Source organism: Henckelia pumila, chromosome 4 (assembly GCF_033568475.1).
Source record: "Henckelia pumila isolate YLH828 chromosome 4, ASM3356847v2, whole genome shotgun sequence".
NCBI lineage: Eukaryota > Viridiplantae > Streptophyta > Magnoliopsida > Lamiales > Gesneriaceae > Henckelia > Henckelia pumila.
In genome coordinates, this window is record NC_133123.1 from 19582225 (window position 1) to 19604923 (window position 22699).

Genomic DNA, 22699 nt, shown 5'->3' on the forward strand with positions numbered 1-22699 from the left:
TAAAAAGAAATCAAATTAGTATCATAGACTTAAACAAGTGACCAATTTGTTAATCTCATATTATATAACATGTAAATACCTGTGTTGGTAATTATTCAGGTCCATTGGACCCTCCAACAGTTCCAGGTATCATACTCTGCATAACACGTGCAAAACTTTGGAATTGATCTTGCATTTGTCTCATTTGCTCCATTTCAATTTGAAGTTGTGCTTTTTGTGTCTCCATTTCTGCTCGCAACTATGATTCACGCGTCTCCATATCTTTCTTCATTTGTTCTTGCATTGCTTTGAATTTATCTGTCATATCTGTAGTAGAGTGATAGGATTGCCTATATTGTAGAATGAGCTACGCCTACATTGTTCGGGGAAGACTTGGCTAGGCAGTGCTCCTGCTCCTAGGCATCGGACTCGACCAGAATGCTCAGCTCCGAAGACATCACTGCATTAAATTTATAATTAATGCATATTCATTTTGTAATAGCCTCAACTAAAATGATATGAAATATTAAAGAAAATATAACCGAAATGCATCCTCATGCACTTCTATTGCTTGTGCTCCCTCAGGCATGTCTTGTAGACGAGTTTGCACGGCCTCATCCAACAAATTCTAACAAAAAAAACGTCTATTAAATGAAAAAAAAAATCATTCAAAAGACATTTTAAAATATTGATACAAATCAGTACCTCATAGCGTATGGCTTCAACATCAACCGGAGCACCTCCTTTTTTTTTACTTCTCCGACTCAAATGCATTATTTCAATGCGAGTCGGCTTTCTACCATTTTCTTTGAACTAATAGAAGAATAATAAACCAAATATGATAAATTATGACAACTGAAATTTAGCAAACAACAAAATGTGTATTTTTAATTCACACATTCACAAATTACAAAATAAATGAAAAGAAAAACTAGAATAAACCATTAACGACATATCTTTAAAGTTTATCTACATTCTATGACATTGTTAATCTACATTTACAACACCACATAAGCATAACACTAGTTATTGATACCATCAAAGTTCAAAAAACAAATAGGTAATATGAAACTTGTTGCAAAGAAAAATTATGGTTTGATGCTTACAAATTTATCTTCCAAAGAAGGAATACTCGTTCGTCCCTGTGCATGAGTTCCCCTTTTTTTTTTTTCCATTTTCTCGATTTATTTTTGAACTTTTCTACAAAAAAAATTACATTTTACTTAGAATATCCATAACTATATATAAAAAAATAATCAATATTCATGATTACCTCAGTATTCTTCCAGTGCACACATAATTTTTCCCAAACTTCAGCAGCCAACCCATGAGGAATAGGGCGAATGGACACAAGCTCTTCTATTGGGATATTCAAGTCATAAGACGTAGCTTTAACTTCGGTCCTCCATCGCCTCCATGCAACCCCCATTATTTGCATCATAAAATCTCGGTGTTGAGCGGATATTATGAAACGTGCCTATAAACATAAAAATTAAACAAGTTAATGTTTGAAACCCATGTATGATATTAAGTACTTCTCAACTTACAATAACAAGTTTCCATGCCTCCTCCAACTTATGCTTTGGGATTTTTCTCCAGTCTAAATAGTCAAGGGGCAACAAAACTCCATTCCGAGCTATGGTCCCCACATAATTAGCCAGTACCGGCTGTAAATCTCCATAAGGCTGACCTCTTTTATTAAATGTTACATGTAGAAAATCATCATGATGCAATGCATGAACATCCTTCATTACAGTCCTCCCACATCTATTTTGCTGCCTTTGTGAAGGCAACACTTCATCTTCGTCTGATAAGTATATATGCACAATATTATTGTTATTTGGTGCTTTAAACTTAAGTATATATATTTAAAAAATATTTCTGACCTTCCTCGTGGAACTCGTCATCTTGTTGTGATTCTAGTGCATTGTTTTGGGTTTCCGATGGTGATTGTGATGTTGTGTCTTGTGATTCAACTTTATTTTCACACCTATTATTTGACTCTTGTCCCCTAGATCGCCTTCTGATATTCTTAATCAACTTATGAAGTCTTTTGTTTGTAATTTTTCATATGTACCTGAGAATAGTAATATAAAATGACCGCAGTCGGGAAGATGGTAAAGATACATAACAAATATAATCGAACAGAGGAATGTACAGAGAAAAAAAAAAAAAAAAGACCCCAATTTTAACAAGTATCATAGATAACATCTGATGTGGTGGAGTTTTTAAATTTAATTATACATTACATATAAAAAGATCATGATTCTTTACAGTTCATTTGTTTTAATCTACATTGGTCATGAAATTGGATGGATAATAACACGTATGAAAATTAACCTCCTCGCAAACAGCTCCTACATTCCAATCTCAAACGAAAAAACATATCATCCACGGATAGGAAAAATAAGTTTTTTGGTCTAGTAACTTTACTCTTTTGGGTTTTGATCCATTAACTTTTTTGATTTGGGTTTTGGTACATTAACTTTGCATTTTCAGTGTTTTTTGGTCCAACTGTGTACGTGTCAACTTTTGATTGATCCAAAATGATGATGTGGACCAATCAAAAGCTGACACGTACGCAGTTGGACCAAAAAACACTAAAAATGCAAAGTTAGAGTACCCAAACCCAAATCGAAGAAGTTAATGGACCAAAACCAAAACATGGACAAGTTAATGGACCAAAAAAATTATTTTCATGGATATTACTGAAAAATGGAAGCCGACTGTATGTGTATCAATTCCAAGAAAATTAAGTATGACAGGAATGAGCTCTACAACACTTTAAAAAACAGATACAATCCTGGAACACCTAATAAACTCCAAAACTCACAAGAAAGTTGGCTCAACTTCGGAAAGTAGTTTTCATTTCTACCAAATAACTTGTAAACAATTGAGGCTATGAAAAAAGATGAGCTTTTAAAGAGCAAAATGACAAGCAGGAGAAATCATGATACTAAATTAGCAACCAAACAAAGAGTCAACACATTATTAGGAGAATCACCGCTCAAAATCCTTCCCAACATAAAGATATTTTATGGCAGATTCACATAAATATCTAAATACCAAATTCGCACAAAACATATTGCAACTTGCGGTAGAGTGATGGTTGAATGAAAAGGAAAATAATCGAACGTGAGGAAGATAATTAACTTCACAGGCGGGAATGTAAATTATTAACGCGGGATTCTGAAATGATGTGTGGTTTCTTTCGTACGCTATTAGGAGAAATCTAAGAGTCTTTTCGTTTTCTCATGTTTTATTTTTAATAATAATAATAATAATTCTTAAGACGGAGGCAGAGCATTTTATATTTTATAAAAGATATTGGATTATTAGATAAATATGGCATTAATATATTTATGATATATATATATATATATATATATATATGCGGAGTTTTAGCTATGAGTAAATATTGTCGATGATTTAATTAGCTAATTTCATGACCATTACCATAATTTAAAATCATAATCTTCTTATAGAAAAATGAAACAACGATATTAGAATAGCAAAATTCACCAATAGGTTTTGGCCAAATATTTAATTTAAGTCCTTTAATACCTTATAAAAAAATTTAAAAATAAAAATAAATTGTTTGATTTTTACATATATTTCTTAATATATATATATATATATATATATATGTAAAATTATGTAAAAATACTGTAAATAATTTCAAATATATAATATTTTATGAAATTTGAAAATAAAACATGAAATTTATGAGGTAGATATGAAAAGTTGATGTAGATTAAAAAGTAATTGTATTTTCTTCATAACTCTATCTTATGAAATCTCTATAATTTTATAATTATCGTTAAATTAGATCACATCAAATTCCTTAATCACATATCAGCTCTGTTCTTCAATTACAACTTTCATGGATATAAATAACATGGGTGTAATCTTCCTACCATATTGAATGGATTGTGATATACTTCAATAAAGTGATTTTCCTGGATGAGTTAACAAACTGGGCTAATAAAACTTCTCCAACAAGTGATGAGCTGCTAGCTAGCCTGAAACCACGATCAAGAGTGTTAAGGGGGGCCGAAAGGTGTTCCGACGTATCCCCTCCGACACTCAAGTCAGATGCTAGGATAGCGAAATATAGAGAGTGGTGTGTGCACACGAGTGAAAATTGAATTCAAATAATGAAAGTGAACCTCGTATTTATAGGAGAACGCTCCAGATCTTATGCTCGTATTCCTTATCTAGAGTTATATCATCATTGACAGCTTCATGATCACCAAAATTACCAAGAGTAGATGTATTCAAGCAAACTGATTTTTCACTGGTGTTGCGACTTGGTGTTGCAACACCAGAGGCAACACCCAGTGGGTTGACTTGAAAACATCTCTTTTCTTTCAGCAATGCAGCCAGGGAGGTATGATCTTCTTCATAATTCTGTTCTTGATCTCTGTCAGAGTCATCATCTCTCGAGAAAACAGTCATACCTTTGTGGAATCGATTTGCACATTCAATTGCATAGTGTCCATATCCATTGCATTCCCTGCATTGCACATAATCAAAATTCTTGGTATTAGATTCATAATTAACAACATACCTTGGTCGAGACAGTTCTCGAATAGGTGACACCCTCAACAAATTTTCAGGAGCAGGAAAACTAGGTTGCTTAGATTGTTGTCCAACTTTCTGTTTGTTTCTTCTTTTCAAATAATCTTCAAACTTCTGTGTGATAAAGGAAATTGAATCATCAAATAAATCTGACTTATTTACTTCCGGTGGTCGGAATCTGACGTCAACAACCGGCACGTCCATGATAAACCTACAAAACAAAAATAACCAGAATCTCTGGTAGTAAAGTCAAGAGATGGCTCTGATGCCACTTGACAGAAAACGTATTGTAATTGTAGGTTAAAATCAAGAGTCAGTCTTGTCCGCGGTGTCACAACATCAACGACAACACAGTGCAGCGGAAAATAAACAAAAATAAAAAAATACAAGAAATTAATTTTGCACGAGTATAAAAACTCGTGCGGGTGACTTAGGGCTAAATATCACTAGTAAACGTAAGATCAGTCTTACAAAAATAATCCTAGTGATTTTACGAAAAATCAATAAATCCTAAATTTCTCAACAAGTTGAGAAATCAAACTTGCATCCTAAATAATCAGAATATAAAACAAATCAGATTCAACTCCCGTAGCCTAAATTGAAGAGACAGAAAAGATCTTCGATCAACACAGTTCTCACAGTGTTGTCTCTGATGTTTTCAACACGAACGGCAGCACGGGGACAAGTAGTAACGACGACTACAAAATTGCTTCAGAATCTTCAAATTTTTCAATGTGATTTTCTCTGAAAGCTCTTATGAATTCTCCTCTGAAGTGTACAATTATTTGTGCGCAAAATTCTTTCTTATAGATGAGAGTCCAAGCATGGAAAGGATTTTCTTGTAGAGTCCTACACAAATAAGGAAATAAGTCTTTGTTAGGAATAAGACTCTTTTAAATATATCTTGATAATATTTAATAACCATGATACACATAAATTCCTTATCAAGATAATATTTAATCTAGGCAAATATCTATCTCAATATTTTCGATAATAGCACATAAATATTTAGTATATCATATTAATGCATATCTTGATAATATTGTATAAACATAAAACACTTCAATTCGATATCAAGATATATTTTGATTAAGTTAAATATCTATCCTAAAAATATTATCGAGATCATAGAATATTTAACCATATCAAATCAAATCTTTTGTCTAGAAAGCAAAATTCAATATTTATAATTAACACGCTTAAGGAAAAGATTTTCACGGAATTAAAATTCCTTTCACTTCCTGTGTAAAAAAGGGATCGGAAGATGTAGAAGGATTCAACATTCGAACTTCCATATCTCATGTGTTCTTTATATCTTTTGTATAGTTGATTTACTTGTGATTCCAGTATAAAAACTTTATTGAATGCATTTGAACTATTTTCGCACTTTTAAGTTGTTTAAATGCCTTCAAAAGTTGAGAAATTTGATCTAGTTGGTTAACACCTATTCGACCGATCTAGTATTTCAAAGAAAATTTTTACTATGTGCATTAACCCCCACCCCCTCTCATCTACACACACCCGATCCTAACAAGTACTATGAGTAGGTCTTTTTTGTGACAGCTTCATAGATCTTTATTCATGAGACATGTCTAACCCTACTCATATTTATAATAAAAGTTAATATTTCGGCATAAAAGTAATATTTTTCATGGATTACCCAAATTGGAGATCCGTCTCACAAGAGTTTTTGTACAATACTATTAATCCAAATTAATCTTATGCATATCACCGAAAAAATTTCTAGAATCAAAGACTTGCATTAGTTCTCATTTCATGCAACACACACTATTTAAATCATCTCATCAATCAACACATTGTTTAGTTCTTGAAACTATATATTTTACACAGAGATCATTATTAAGCACGAAATCCATCACATTGGCAACACTATATATATTTATATATATATATTCAAGATATAACACAAGAATTAGGGTTTTCCTCGGCGCTGTAAACACGGTAGTGTTGTGCATAATAAGGATTGACATTGTAGTTATTCCTGTAACGCTTCAATAACTCTGCAATCTGTTCAAGTTCCTTCTTCTTTTCATCTTCTTCCTTTTTCGGGGCATCTTTTTTGGCGTCATCTTTCTTTTCTTCTTCTTTCTTCTTTTCCGGCTCTTTCGCTGGCCCTACCGTCAAAATATCAGTGGACCACAGTTTTCTCAACTTGCTCACCAGTTGGATTGGATCCACATCTCCAACTACTGTTAACTTCTTCTCCTTCATGTCCATGGCTATAGATTCAATCCCTATATATATATTTAACTAACTTTTAGTGATATATATTGTCTTTTTCCTAATCCCATAATTGCCTAACCTTCACACATTTTAACTTTAATTAATACCTACAATTTGTTCTTAATATTGACATTAAAAAAAGAAAAAAAATCTATAAAAAATTTCAAGAACAAATTAAATTATATACAATACATAATATTCATATGATCATTTGGCTAGTAAATATAAAGTAAGAAGGTAATACTTTTAATTTTCATAGGCTAAAGAGATTTATTAAACTATCAAAAAATTGTAAAAGACACGGCAATTGATCATACTAGCATATCATTGAAGAATAATGGGTTTTTAGCATCCATATTTAAAATCGCAAGTGATCTTTTTAAAATATAAATTTTTGTCATGATCATGAGATTTGAAAACAGGAAATTTGTAATTTTGATTTTATATATTTATTAACGTGTGATTTTGGTCATTTATGTCTTCAAATTTCATGACTTAGTTCTACCATTTTTTTTCCGACGTGGACCAGGCATGACGATGAAATACCAAAAATTGAAACGTAGATAACTAAAATTGAAATTTTAATATAAAATACTAAAATCGCAAAGAATAGAATATATTGAACCAAATTTGCCTTAAAAGAAATTTGAGTAGGATTGCCAAAGTAAAAAAAAATTACCATGGAAAAAAAATTCAAAAATATATGTTTTCGAGATATACTCAGAGATACCTGATATACTTGAAATTGTCTTTAAAGCCTTCTGCTTCTCTTTGTCATCTTGTATTTGTAATTTCAACACCACTTTCTGCAGCCAAGATTACACAACCGTAACGTCAAAATCTTTGGCTAAACAAGATCCATTTTATATTACAGAAAAATTGGTACATCAAGCCCCACAATTCCAGCTAGCTAGCTTGTTTAAAATTGATCATAACATGATAAATTTGATCGATCTTAAGCCGGCTTGGGTCGCGAGTTTTTACTTAGACTTAGATCACGGGGATAATATATGCGATATTCAGAGACAATAGAACTTTGGTTACTTAAACATCATAGGCCAAAAACGCAAACTCGAGCTATTCATCTCATAAAATAAACAAATTCAAAGAGTATATATATTATCTCTATGGAATTCTGAAATTAAGAACATCATCAAGAATTGAATACTCGTGTAACTTATGATTAAAAAAAAGTAGAGAATATATACAAGATACACATAAATTGATGAACTAACCACTTTGTCTGTGAGGAAATCAAGAATTAAGTGGCGATTGACTTACAAAATTATTAAAAATTTTAAAAACAAAAAATCGAAGAACTTGATCAAGTGGGATTTTACCTTGGACATGTTGATAGAGTAGAGGATTCTTGAATAGGATTATTATTATTATTTGATCAAATTTAAAGAGATGAGAAATGAGGGGCAAGCTGTGTGTATATAGAGGTACTGGTGGAGAAATAGTTTGTAGACATGGGAGAGAAGTACAATGAGGCTTTTTAAATCAATGTCTATATAATTAATTAGTCAAAAAGGAAGATATTAAAATCTACTTGAGATTGAGTCAGTTTCCCTAGGATATATTTCGTCCAATGGGCCACCTCATTGTGGAACTATGCAACTTTTTATAACTAGCATGTTAATTATATGCAATTTATGATTCATATATGATCAAAATATTTTACGGTATTTTATCTTGTCAAATTTCAGTTTTAATTTATTATTTTTCTTTTTAATTTTTTTTATTTTTTGATTTTATTTTTCTATGCGAAATCGATGTGTCCAATGATAAATAAAACACTTTCATTAAAAAACTAAAATTAAAAAATAAAAGATTTAAATGGCGAAAAAAAAATTACAAGACTATAACTCAATTGAGTAACACTCCTGTGAGACGGTTTCATCCATGAAACGGGTCAACCCTACCCATATTTATAATAATTAGTAATACTTTTGGCATAAATTGTAATACTTTTTAATAGATAACTCATACAAGAGACTCGTCTCATAAAAATGACCCTTAAGACCGTCTCATAGGAGTTTTTGCCAACTCAATTATGACAGCATAATGAAACAAAATCATAAAGAGTTAAACATTGATGGCCGAAAAAATAACTTTCCTACTTTGATAAAATTAAGGATCTATTTCAATTAATTTCATTGTATTTTTCTTTAATATCAACATAATATTTACAAATTATTAAAATTTCAAATTTATTATAATTTTAACTAGATATTAAAATATTTATATAATTTACACGACCTTTGATATTTAAAACCCTAGTTTCTAGAGGTGCCCCGCTGGCATTTACATTGAAATATATATATATATATATATATATAGTTTTTTTCAGCTGCCCACCTACCATGTCCACCAATGATGTGACACTATTTTATTGGACCTACAATTTATCACATCTTTATCAAATCCAATAGAATAATGACACATCATTGATGGACATGGTAGGTGGGCAGCTGAAAAAAACTATATATATATATATATATATATATATATATATATATTATTGTTCATTATTACACTTTAAAAAACAATAAGAACGACCAGTTAATCACCGTAAATAATAATTCAAAAACAAGATATTGTTTGCACAATTTCATTGTTAAAGCATTAATTTTTTTTATGGGTGCTGATTAATTTTGTGCCATAAATCTAGGTAACATCGAGCACACTTACATTATAAAATTGATATTTATCGGGGCGGCAACCAAATACTGTCACCATCAACGCCTTTTATTTTAATTAAATTGCTTCGAAATTGATTACAAAATAACATAAAATGGAAATAATTTTATATTATATCATAATCAACTATGCTTTGTTATTTCTATATTATCCATTTATTAAATTGAATATTAAAAAATTATTTTATTATTTATTGTTTTTCGATTTGAAAAATATAGTTTAAAAACATCCTTTGGACTAGGGTCCAATTCCAGGTAATTTAAAAAATTAGGGATTTTTTTATTATTATGTTTTGGTTCCAGCCCACCGTTCTATGGCAGAGCAAACTTTGGACTAGGATGGTTACCGTCACACCTAATTTTTTTTTAAAAAAATAACAATAGCATTGCTTTTATTATTATTATTAATTATTTTAATTATTAATGTAATTGTAATTGTAATTTTTTAAAAAATAGCATTGTTTTCACCATTCATCTCTTTCTCCCGATTTTTCCAAACCCTTGTCCCCACTTTAATCGTCTGATATCTTTTGCAAAGAATTAATGTGCCCCCAATTTTATCCGTCGTCTCTTCACCGTCAGACGCCACTTGTCTTGCCTTTGCTTAACATTTTAGAGGGGTGAGCCAAATTTTGATTTGATTTGATTTGATTTTTTTATTTTGGTTCTTCCACTATAACAAATGAATATGTGTTTGCCTTTTAAAAATTAATCAATCAATTAATATCATTCATTTTCCTTTGTCTATGTATCTTCAAGTCTGTAGTTCAACATCCAAAAAATGCTTGCTTATCATCTGTGGTGCTCTTATGTCGAAAACAACCATTATATCAAAAGTGTTATAAATATATTATTATTATAGATGATTATCTTATTAAAGATATGTGATCAAGAGAAATATGACAAGATAATATTTGTAAAGATTTGTATCTTGTAATCTTTCCCTATAAATAGGGGTGATTGAGTTCAATGAAATTTGCATGAATTCTCTCTATTCATCTCTCTATTTCTATTATGATTTATAACACGTTATCAGCACGATGCTGTAACCAACTGAGAATGAAAATAATTCTCGTTTTATTGATGCTATTGGAATAGCACAACATGTTGTCAATACTCAAATTTATGAGAGATATTCATTGGTGCTCTAGAAGTAGCACAAAGAGATATTAATTGGTGCTCTAGAAGTAGCACAATGAAAATAATTGATATATTGGTGCCCATGAAATATCATGAATATGTTGATGGCTATAAAGTAACACAACATGATTTTATATTGAGAATTTGAATAAATTCATGATCATGATATAATATATTGAGAATTTTGAGAGATTCATGATTACAATTTTGATATTGAGAATTTTGAGAGATTCATGATTACAATTTTGATATATCGAAAGATATTCATGAATTCATGATATAATATATTGAATATTGAGATATTCAAGATTAAGATCTTATATAAGATCAAATATATTGAGAATCTAAAGAGATTCCTAGTTATAATATAATATATAGAGAATCTGAATAGATTCATGATAAAGATGTGATATATGATTTCGTATATAGAGAAAGTGAAGAAATCATGATTGATATCTGATATGATATCAAATATATACAAATATAATTGAAAAAACAGATCTCATGTCAAAATATATCAATATTAAAATATTGATAAAAAAATGCAAGATTTGATAATATTCGTGAAGAATATTAATATAAGATCCAAGATTTGAAAATATTCTCGAAGAATATAATTTAATGCCCTTTTTTGTTGTTGAGAATCTTATGAATTGGGAAATTTAGTATAATTTCTCAATGAATATCGATATATGATTTAAATTGTCAATATCCATAAGAAAATACTATTAAAGATATATGTGAGATATATATCAAAAGATATTGACTTGATATCGATTCAAATCATATATTTGTTTTTAATGCTTTAGAAGAAGCATGATCTATTATTTGTCACTATTTTTATGAATAGCGACTTGATGTTCAATGATGAACTGCATAGGCTATTGATTGAAAATTATGAATGTGCGGTAGTAAGATCGCAACACTAACAACCGAAAAAGAAAAATAAATATTAAACTCAATGAATTGGACCATCATCTATATTGGGCAACGATGATGATGGATTGATGGTAGCCTATGCATGATGATGTCAATGACAACGACGATGATGGATTGATGGTAGCCTATGCATGATGATGTCCATTCAAATCATTTTATTCGCAAAGTTTCTCAAAGTATTTCAAGCGGATTATGAGAAAATATTTGCACTTATCATGGATGCACTGATTTGATGGTGATACATATAAAAACATCCTCGAAAGATTCGATGCTCAAAATATTGTTTTGGCCAACTTGAAGAAGAAAAAAAATATTTAGTCTTGAAGTACCATATATATGGCAAAATCAGCATCTGAATCAATTTTTGGCAAAGTAGTGCATAAGATTAAAATATTAAGAGTGAATAATTGAAAGTGATGCTTGCACGAGGGAGAGCAATTAAAGTTGTACTCTTTTTCCCTTGTCTGTGATTTTTCCCACGTGGTTTTTCATAACAAGGTTTTTAATTAGGCAATTAACAAGTATCAAGAGATATCGTACTCTTTTTTCTTCATTAGGATTTTGTCCCACTGGGTTTTTTCTAATAAGGTTTTAACGAGGCGCATCCATCATCGGGAAGATATCCAAAGAAAATATATGTTGTTGTACTTTTTTTCCTTCGTTCAGATTTTTCTCACGGGGTTTTACTATCACGGTTTTAACGAGGCAACACTTGAGTCCCGATGAAGTTCTCAGACATACATCTTGCCAAATGGAGATTTTGAAGAATCGATTGCTTGTGCAAATAATCATCTAAGGGGGAGTGTTATAAATATATTATTATTATAGATGATTATCTTATTAAAGATATGTGATCAAGAGAAATATGTCAAGATAATATTTGTAAAGATTTGTATCTTGTAATCTTTCCCTATAAATAGGGGTGATTGAGTTCAATGAAATTTGCACTTGAGTATTGACTCATATGAATTCTCTCTATTCATCTCTCTATTTCTATTATGATTTATAACAAAAAGTATGTTTTGGTGAGTTTTTGAACTAATAAAAAAATTGACATGATCTGTGTTATTTTAGTTTGAAACCCGTGATTTCGGAATTTTAAATGTTTAAGTTTATTGCTTGAAAAATAGGCTCGATCTAAATTAGGATTTTTTTTTAATGCATAGTTAAATTAGTTTTGTAATTGTAAATATTTTTCTTACATTTTTTTAAAAAATGTAAGTGTACTATATAATCTCATAGTTAATTAATTCTATTATTTACATTTGTTTTTATTTTATAAGTTAGAAAAAATTACAATTTTGGTCCGATAATTTTGTCACTTGGTACTCTATGTTTTCATATTTTAGTTTTAGTCTTTTATTTGGCAATTTAGTCATTTTTCATCGATAATGTTCATGTGGCACTATACACGTCCACTCAACGTCAGCGTTGCATTGGTGCTACATCAGCGTCACATCGGAAAATGACTAAAATTACAAAACAAAAAAACAAAACAAAACAAAATAAAAAAAGATAGCTAGCGGACTCAAATTGAAATTTAAAAATATAGATGACCTAAATCACAAAATAACAAATATATGGGACCAAAAAATAAATTTTTCCTATAGGTTATAAAGGAAACTAAAGGAACAAAAAATGGAAACTATCAACTCATTTTCTAAATCAAAAGAGCAAACATCGATCAGTTATGAGCATTCTCCATCCAATATTTAAAAGGGTTGACCGCGAAGAGGACCTCATTCCACATGAGTTAAAGGCACATTGGCTCATCCGAGAGTTAAATCGAAGGATGTACACGAACGACAGAGATCCAAGGGAAGAAATTCTCCATCCAATATTGATATCTCAAATTCCGGTGATCAACAACACAACAATTAAGTCTCCTAGAATTGATGTTGATGTGAGTTCTTTTGAGCCTAATCCGGTATTACGTAATCCGATGTCAATATGGAAATATGTTGATCAAAAAGATGAAATTCGAAGAGCTTATATCAAGATGAGACCATATCGACCTATTAAGAATGAATATCCACCAACCAAATTCAGAAGTCGAAATAAGAGATTCTAAAGTCACTGGGTTTAAGAAATTTATTTGGTTAGAGTAATCTTCTTCGAAAGATGCTGCATTTTGCTTTTCGTGCTTCTTGTTTAAACATAAGTATCAAGCTGAGGGTTAATGAGATCCTACCATTTGGCTGATTTGGATAGTACCCAAATAATTCATCCGAGGGTCTACATCTCAACACATATGCATAATTAATATTATAGTGGCGACATGACAAATCATGGGTTAATGTTATTTGTTAGATCTTCTATTAAGTAATACCCTTAAGTTATGTTAAACTAAACCTACACGAAGCTACGATTTGCTCAAAAAATTGAAGTTGCACATATAGTAGCTGCTGATCATGAATGTGATATAGGATGTAATAAAATTTGAAATTTACTATAGCCCAAAAAGACTCATCGAAGTTCTAATTTTGACTCAGTTTATATCATGATTGATATAGGTGTGATTGCCATACTATAAAACATGATGAAGCTTCTAACTCCATCCCATGGTGAAGCTAGTGGTTTGTTTCTTGCGGGGATTTATTTTGATTTCGTATTCATATTACACTTGATGCAAAAGATAATTGGGATAACAAATCTAATTTGTTGAGTATTGCAAGAGATTTTCTCTAGATATTTTAAATGCAATGGACAATATATGTTTTTTTATTGTGAAGAAAGTAATAGATTTTTATGCTTTTGACATGACAGTACCATGGTGCAAAGAACACAAAAAGCTTACACGAGCCCTAATTACTGGAGATGCCCTTATAAAAATAGGGATAATCTAGATATTTTAAAAAACAGAGACCATGATCCTATTTTGTTTCTATTATGCTTTATTTTAAAATATAGTATTTATTTTCAGCATAACGTGTTTTTATTTCTTTGAACATACCAAATATTTTTAAAAAACAATGATTATGATATTATTTTATTCTTTCGGAGGAGAATTGTTATAAAACAGAATGATAGTTCTCTACATACGACGAAAGAAGACATCAAATGGATATTGAAAATGGGGAGAAGCATTTGAGGTTCTCAAGGAATTGTTATAAGGTTTCGGATGTTTGTGAACATTATTGAGGCTAGCTCAGATAAGACTGCTGACCATGCCTTTTGCAATACCAAAATTTTTACTCCATGTACTTCAAGAGTGCATGGAAAATGTTCTGAAATTTAAAAAGAGTGCGTGGAGATAATGTGATACAAGAAGTTTGTAATTTTAGTCTCTAAATATATTTTTTTGGGATCTTGTTAATTATATTATTAGATTCCAATTATAATATGATATCTTTATATATTTTGTAATTTTATTCATATCTCTGACATGATATTGACTTGATGTCAATGATGACGCTCACATGTACAATGTCATATCAACAATCTCAATAATAAATTATTAAAGTTTTCAAAAACGTTGAGAACGAAAATAATATTTTTTTATCATAATAATAATAATAATAATAACAAAATAAAAAGATGGACAATCCCTTAAAGGTAAATAAGCAAATATGAATCGATAATGTTATAAATATATTGTTATTATAGATGATTATCTTTATTTAAGTATATTATTAGATTCCAGTTTTAATATGATATTTTTATAGATTCCAGTTTTAATATGATATCTTTATATATTTTGTAATTTTATTCATATATCTGACATGACACTGACTTGATTTCAATGATGACGCTCACGTGTGCAATGTCATATCAACAGTCTCAATAATAAATGATTAAAGTTTTCAAAAACGTTGAGAACGAAAATAACATTTTTTTAATCATAATAACAAGGGAAAATGTGCAATGCTATCTTTATTTTTTTGGCAATTTTATTCTTTTTTCTGACGTAGCGCTGACGTTGCACCAATTTAGTGCTGATGTGGAGCTGACGTGTACATTGTCACGTAAGCATTTTCGAATAAAAAGGACCGAAATTGCCAAAAATCGAAACATGTAGGACTAAAACTGAAATATGAAAACATAGAGGACCAAAATCGCAAAGTGACAAACATACAGGACCAAATTTGCAGTTTTCCCTAATAATAATAATAACAACAACAAAATAAAAATATGGACAATCATTTAAAAGTAAATAAGCAAATATGAATCGATAATGTTATAAATATATTGTTATTATAGATTATTATCTTTATCTATGTAGATTTGGAAAGTTTGTGATCAAGATAATCAAAATAATATATGAAAAGATTTGTATTCTATTATTTTCTCCTATACATAAGATTGATTGAGTTCAATAAAAATTACACATGAATATTGACTAATATGAATTCTATCCTCTCATAAATTCTCTTTACTCATCTCTTCATTTCTCCCATTATTTATAACATGTTATCAGCACGATATTATAACCAATTGAGAATGAAAATAATTCTCGTTTTATTGATGTTATTGAAATAGCACAACATGTTGTCAATACTCAATTTTATGAGAGATATTCATTAGTGTTCTAGAAGTAGCACAATAAAAATAATTGATATATTGGTGCCCATGAAATATCATGAATATGTTTATGGCTATAAAGTAGCACAACATGATTTTACATTCAGAATTTGAATAAATTCATGATAATGATATAACATATTGAGAATTTTGAGAGATTCGCGATTACGATTTTAATATATCGAAAGAGATTCATGATTATGATATAATATAATGAGAATCTGAATAGATTCGTGATAAAGATGTAATATATGATTTTGGATATCGAGAACTGAAGAAATCATGATTGATATATGATATGATATCCAATTATCTATAAATATCATTGAAGAAATAGATCTAATGTCAAAGTGTATCAATATTGCAAGATTTGATAATATTCATGAAGAATATTAATATAAGATCCAAGATTTAGCAATATTCTTGAACAATATTAATTTAAAGTGCCTTTGGTTTAATGATTTTTTTAAAATCTTATAAATAAAAAAATTCATCGAAATTTCTTAAAGAATAGCGATATGTTATCTAAAATTGTCAATATTCATAAGAGAATGTTATTTATAGGGAAAACTACAATTTTGGTCATATATGTTTGTCACTTTGCGATTTCAGTCTTCTATGTTTTCATATTTCAGTTTTTGTCCTGCATATTTCGATTTTTGGCAATTTTATTCTTTTTGTTTGAAAATGTTTACGTGACACTCTACACGTCAGCTTCACATCAGCACTGCATTGGTGTGACATCAGTGCCACATAGAAAAAAACTAAAATTGCCAAAAAAAAAAACAAAGATAGCAGACTAAAACTGAAATATGAAAATATAGAAGACCGAAATCGCAAAGTGACAAACATACAGGACAAAAAAAATAATTTTCTCAAACTTATGAGATATATATCAAAATATCAAAATATTCACGTATTTATCATCAACTATCACCTAGGGGTGGGTTTTCGGTATACCGTATCAAAAATATCGGTATGAAAAAAGTTCATACCGGTACCGATACTGAAATTTCGAAATTTTGATATAGAAAAAATCCATATTGATACCGTATAAATACTAAAAAAATTCCGTATACTGAAAAATATCTGTATATCGAAAATTTTTTGGTACGTATGCCGAAAACTCGGTATTTTGAATTCGGTATGTCAGCCCACTATCACCTATTTTCAAATACATGTTTCATTGCATGTTGTTCTTATATGTTTCATTTCATGTTATCTTATGTTAATTAATATCTTGTTTTATCTTTTACATTATCATGCATCATCATAATAAATATTCTGATAAATTCTTAAATCATGGCATAACCACGTATATATCCATATTTTGTTTTCTTTTAATCTAATGTTATCTCATGAAACGTTATTTTATATGGATATTAATGAAATTATATATTTCAAGATTTGAAAATAATTAAAGGAAAATCACATTAAAGAAATAATCGATTTCCTCATTTTTTTACTGTGGATATAATTTTGAATTATTTCAAAATTGTTTGATTAAAATTAGAATTTTATTTTAAAGGGATATTATTTGTTAAATGAATGATAAAATATTTTATTACGTCTTGCATGTTTTTCAAATACAAGAACATAAATTTAATGTGGAACGACATTCATGATAGATTGAATGTTATTTTTGAAGGTAAAATATCTACTTTGTACATATAAGAATTTGAAAAAGTATGTCTGATTTCTCAATTTCAATTCTTCTGGATCGATATAGTGGATGGAGTATTACGAGACAGGCAAGGGAGACTTTTATTGGCATTTGGTAAGCAAATCACTCAACCATTTTCCGTGGTCCATGGTGAACTACTAGAGATCCTGGAAGGGGTAAAGCTATGAGAAGAACTTTAGTAATGTCCAGTTAGCGCAGACTCTTTATTAGCAGTGAAACTTTATTAGCAGTGAAAGCAATCACAGCCCCTTAGGAGGATTTGGGATATAGTGCAGTTTGTGCAGATGAAATCAGAAAGCACCTTCTTGATCCTCCAATTTCAAATTTTATTCATGTAATGCGTTCGGCCAATTTTGTGGCCCATAGTGTTGCTTGTTTTGATTCTTCCTTCCATTCACCTTTTATTTGAATGAATGATGAGTTTTTCTTATGACTGGTTGATCTTTTGATGAATGATTATCATTAATAAATTTTACAAGTTCTCCCTTAAAAAAAAGTTATTTATTATCATTATTAATGACTTGATTATTTAACCATATTCATTTAAACTTTTTGGGCCCCCATTCTAGGAAAGTCAGGGGTAGTCGAAGATTGAGGCCACCTTTCTTTTGTATAAAAACCAGGCCCAGGATGCTAGAGATTATATATCAATTATTATCAAGATCGTTTATATACCTTTTTAATTTTCTTTTAGAATAGACCCGCTTTGCTTCTTGAATCGCATTTGTGATCTGCAATCGACTCGATTAGTTTTAATCTAAATCAACCCCAAAAGTTAGTTCAAGGAGGAGGATTGTCTAAGACCATATATTGAACTCTCAAGAACTCTATTCAATCGATGTAGTACACATCTTAACACCTTCACGCTCAAGAATTAACACCTGGAGTATGGAGATATTAACGAATGACCTAAATATAGGCAACCCAATTATGGGCGATCCAACATATAATGATGGTCTGGGCTGGGTTGAGCTTGGATACCATGTTAAGAAATGCATTTGGATCTAACTCAACCTCTAAGCTAGCTCAAGAAGGAAGAGTTGTTCAAGACCATATATTGAACCTCCAAAAACTCTATCCAATCGACGTGAGACACATCTTAACTAGCAATATCCACTCGTCGTTGTTCGTAACATCTCGAGATTAAGTATAGAATAAAATTTCAATATTTTGTACATGTCGAATTTCATTAGATATATGATCTCAAATCTCAATACTTTAATTTGGACCATGTGAGTGTCTCATACCCTAGCTAGGACGATCATCCAATATTTGAAGCCCTTTTGTTGCAACTTATTTTCCAAAGGCAAAATAGAAAGAAAAGGCCTACATGACACCTCACAAATTAAAAAAGTGTTCTCAGTTCATGAAAACGTAATTACAAGATGAGTAAAAATGTAAATGCATATTGCATTGGCTTTTAAACCAAACCATATGTCATAATATATGGAATACAACCTAAAAAAAAAAAAGAATATATTTTCCAGTAGCCTAAATTAAACGTAACACACATTTTAAGAGACAAATTCAAAATCCCAAGTGAAAATGAGTTTTGTAATTTGTATCAATATGGAACTGGAGTGGATAATTTAGAAACTGGATCAAGAACATCAAGAACCTCTGCTCTACTCCTCACAATCCTATGAAACACTTCTCTCACTTGTTGCTGCAGCGGCCCCAGCCCTTCCTCCATCTTCTCACATATCTCCGCCAGCTCCGCCACCTGCGACGCCACCGACGCCGCCTTCTCCTCCTCCATCGGAAACACAAAGGAATCGGAGAACTCCACAAGGGACTGTGCCAGCTTCTCCATTCTCTGTACCTCTTCCAACAATCCAGCATTCCCTTTCTTCTCCTTCTTCTTCCAATCCTCGCCGATTTTGTCTTGCAGAGAAACCAGAGGTTGCGCCCATGCCAACTGCTTCGGGACGGGCAAATGTGTGGCCAACCCGGTTCGTTCTTGGCAAGGGATTGCTGCCACCAAAGCCCACATCACGAACACAAGGATCGTGCTCATTATGTAAACCGGCAGAGCCAAACCGGTTGATTCGCCGCCGCGAGGGGCGGCGAGGTTCGCTGACATGGCCTGAATCTGTTTCGCGGATGACCAAGATTTGGCCACGGACCAGGACAAAGAGCTGAAGTTCCTCCCGTTCCGATCCTTGTTATTCGCGGCGGCGGCCCCGCCGCGTCGGCCGAAAGACCATGATCTCTCCGCCGATTTGCCGTGAACGTTCCCGTTGCCGGCGTTCTCCTTGTCGTCGAGAAGCAAAGATGCCAACAAAGTGGTGAGCGCCTTCCGAGCCCGCCTCACCTGTCCTTCCCCGATCGGACTCTGCTGCAACGCCGTCACAGCGATCTGCGCCAGTTTCTGCCAGTGGCGAACAAGCTCCACGCCGTGAGTGACGGCGTTGCAGACATCAAGCGCCTTGATCGATCTTTCCAGGAGATCAGGGATCAAGCGATCCAGCGGAGGCCGCGTAAACTGAGTCGTATCACGACCCGACACGAGAACCGCCTTGAATTCGGCCTCGCAGCAAAGGAAGGCGTCGAGAAGATTACGGAACCAGGAAATGGAGAGGAGCGGGGGAATGCAAATAGCTTTTTCCGTCATAGGTGAGTCAGTGGTCTCGGCGGCGGACTTGGCAGACGAAGGTTGATCTTCGGAGGCGGCGGCGAAAAGGCCGGAAAACAGATCGGCGACGTTCTTTTGGAAGAGTTCGAGGTCTTCAAGCTCTTGGTCGTTATCCATGGCGGTGACCTGGTTGCGGCGGATGCTGATAAGATTAAGGAAGGATCCTTGATTATCGGCGGTCGGCATTTTTTGATACACAAATAATGGAAAAGGAAGATGGGAATGGAATTCAAGAAAACAAAAGAGAGGTGTGGCAGTTATTACGTTGACTGCTATTGGTGGTTAAGCCCAACATGACCGTTTGTCGTTTCGCTCCACTTCCTTCTTTTTATCCTTATTATAATAATAATAAGTAATAACGCTACATACGTTAATTAATTTGTGAAAATCAGCAAATTAAACCATGCTCATTTGACTGTTGACCTTATAAATAAATTATTACAATTTGGTCAGACCTCAAATATTATTAATATTAGCGATTGAGGCACACGTGATGCGTGTGCGAAATTATGTTTACAGTTGTGTATTGGATTTTCAAGCATTTAAGACTCTTAAACCAATATTTTCAGAAGTAACACTTGGACACACATAAAGAACGATAATCATGACTTAAATTTCCTAATCCAACATAAACCAACACAAAAAAATTGCTTAGACTCCTATTCTAGCAAAAATGAACAAAAAAAAAAAAATCAATAATAGTACAACACCTTTAGTAAAGTAGCATCCAATGTAGACGAACCTCTATACATGTGAAAAAGGCTGTTAGCAATGGATTTCTCCTCAAACACAATACAAAATCGTTTTTGATTATTCTTCTATCACTATCAACATCAAACAAACTAAAAATCCCTCGATATGCAAATCTTTAAACTGACAATTTATTAATGGTTGATTGTTGACAAGATTAGCTTAAATTCTCACATGCAACCTCGCTCCAGCAAGAACAATCAATGGTCAATCTACTCGGGAAGAGAAAAATCTAGATTTTAAGAAAAATAAGAAATTTGCTCCAAATTTTCCGTAAAGGAGCGGGAAAATATTGAGAAAGAAAAATGAGAATGTTGGTCCAACTTTACCAGAGTTTGAACACCAAACTAAAAATGGTAAGAAATATGGATTGCATATAAACACTAACCGAAAAAAAGTTGTAAGATATGAAGCACACAAAAATTTGAAAGCAAGCATTAAAATCCAACAAACAAAATTTCAAGACAATGCTATAGTTTTCTTATTGGATATTTTCACAAACTTTAATACCATAAAATCCAAATACACATTTTAAAAAACAGCCTCAAATTCATGGTTATTTTTGTAGACGTGAACATAAATTTGAATTTGACTTAAATTACGAATAAAACAATAATATAAATGATGCAATGGAAATTAAATTCTGAAACTTAGCGTAGTTGAAGAGTTAATCAAGAGAGTGACATGCAGCACCGTCGGATATATAATCGATTTTGGTTTGGTTTTTTTCCCTGTTTATGCAGAAGATCGTAACCCAGTGAATATCGTCAAAAAAATTGGTTTTACAGCCATTCTGAAACATAAACTATAGGTTGTAGCCAATTATAGGTTTAACACTTGCCTACCCTCAATCATTTGAATGTGCTTCAAATTAAAATAATGAAATTTCAATCTTTTAGTGCAAATTTCTAACTATCATTCACCATTTCAGAACTTAAAGTAGCGAGCCCACCTTCAAAATATCCAGCCCACCTTCAAAATAAACAAAAAAATGAAAAGCAAGTTTAGGCTACTAACAAAACTACAAAAGCAGGAATAATACATAAAGTTACATAAAAGAACGTATAAATCATTTTTCCTGGTATATAAAAAAAGGACACTTGTGATATGAAACCATATAGGTAAACATAACATATTTCAGGTCTTCAGCTTGCCTTCTCTTTGTGAAATCAAACAAATTGAAATAATCCGAAGTTTTATCTGCTTTGTGAAAATCTATTTCCAATTGCGAGAATAACGCTGAATGAAAAGGTGCAACTTTTCATACAAATTAATGCAAGAAATATAAATGACGCTCACACATAAACAAACATTGATAAATTTATAAAATATTCACTAAACCATATAAAGAGACTTAAAACTTGTGATGACAAAAATGTGATGTTCATGTTGGTTCTTTCCAAGAACTTTTAAGTAGACCACAAACAACCACGAAAAATCAAATTGGATTGCCCATTAACTTCTTGAACCTGCATGAGATTTGAACATGATACATAAGTATATTACCCCTTTTTCTATTGCTAC

The 22699-nt window shown here is 31.5% G+C and overlaps 3 protein-coding genes across 3 annotated transcripts; all 3 read right to left on the reverse strand.

The window, feature by feature from the left end:
- Positions 1-300: 300 nt before the first annotated feature.
- On the reverse strand, positions 301-1360 carry LOC140860614 (uncharacterized). Its single transcript, XM_073263617.1, has 5 exons — positions 1253-1360; positions 1086-1179; positions 685-792; positions 522-607; positions 301-439 (listed from the first exon to the last, which is right to left on the reverse strand). The coding sequence occupies exons 2-5, from the start codon at positions 1152-1154 to the stop codon at positions 301-303; spliced, it is 402 nt and encodes a 133-aa protein (XP_073119718.1). The 5' UTR covers positions 1155-1179; positions 1253-1360.
- Positions 1361-6334: 4974 nt separating this feature from the next.
- On the reverse strand, positions 6335-8303 carry LOC140866478 (heavy metal-associated isoprenylated plant protein 39-like). The gene is made up of 3 exons (XM_073271475.1): positions 8145-8303; positions 7535-7610; positions 6335-6815 (listed from the first exon to the last, which is right to left on the reverse strand). Exons 1-3 carry the CDS (start codon positions 8151-8153, stop codon positions 6475-6477), a joined length of 426 nt encoding a protein of 141 aa, XP_073127576.1. The 5' UTR covers positions 8154-8303; the 3' UTR covers positions 6335-6474.
- Positions 8304-19330: 11027 nt separating this feature from the next.
- On the reverse strand, positions 19331-20686 carry LOC140866102 (protein ROH1A). The gene has a single exon (XM_073270998.1). It carries the CDS (start codon positions 20609-20611, stop codon positions 19355-19357), a length of 1257 nt encoding a protein of 418 aa, XP_073127099.1. The 5' UTR covers positions 20612-20686; the 3' UTR covers positions 19331-19354.
- Between the last annotated feature and the right edge of the window lie 2013 nt (positions 20687-22699).

What these genes read in the sequence shown, in the direction of transcription:
- LOC140860614 (XM_073263617.1), bottom strand. Translation starts at nt 1,154, where the DNA reads ATGGAAAAAAAAAAAAGGGGAACTCATGCACAGGGACGAACGAGTATT. An exon ending in CTTCTTTGGAAGATAAATTT is followed by an intron (nt 793 to 1,085) that starts GTAAGCATCAAA and finishes TTCTTCTATTAG; the next exon opens with TTCAAAGAAAATGGTAGAAA. An exon ending in TTGAAGCCATACGCTATGAG is followed by an intron (nt 608 to 684) that starts GTACTGATTTGT and finishes TTTTTTTGTTAG; the next exon opens with AATTTGTTGGATGAGGCCGT.
- LOC140866102 (XM_073270998.1), bottom strand. Translation starts at nt 20,611, where the DNA reads ATGCCGACCGCCGATAATCAAGGATCCTTCCTTAATCTTATCAGCATC.
- LOC140866478 (XM_073271475.1), bottom strand. An exon ending in GACAATTTCAAGTATATCAG is followed by an intron (nt 6,816 to 7,534) that starts GTATCTCTGAGT and finishes ATATATATATAG; the next exon opens with GGATTGAATCTATAGCCATG.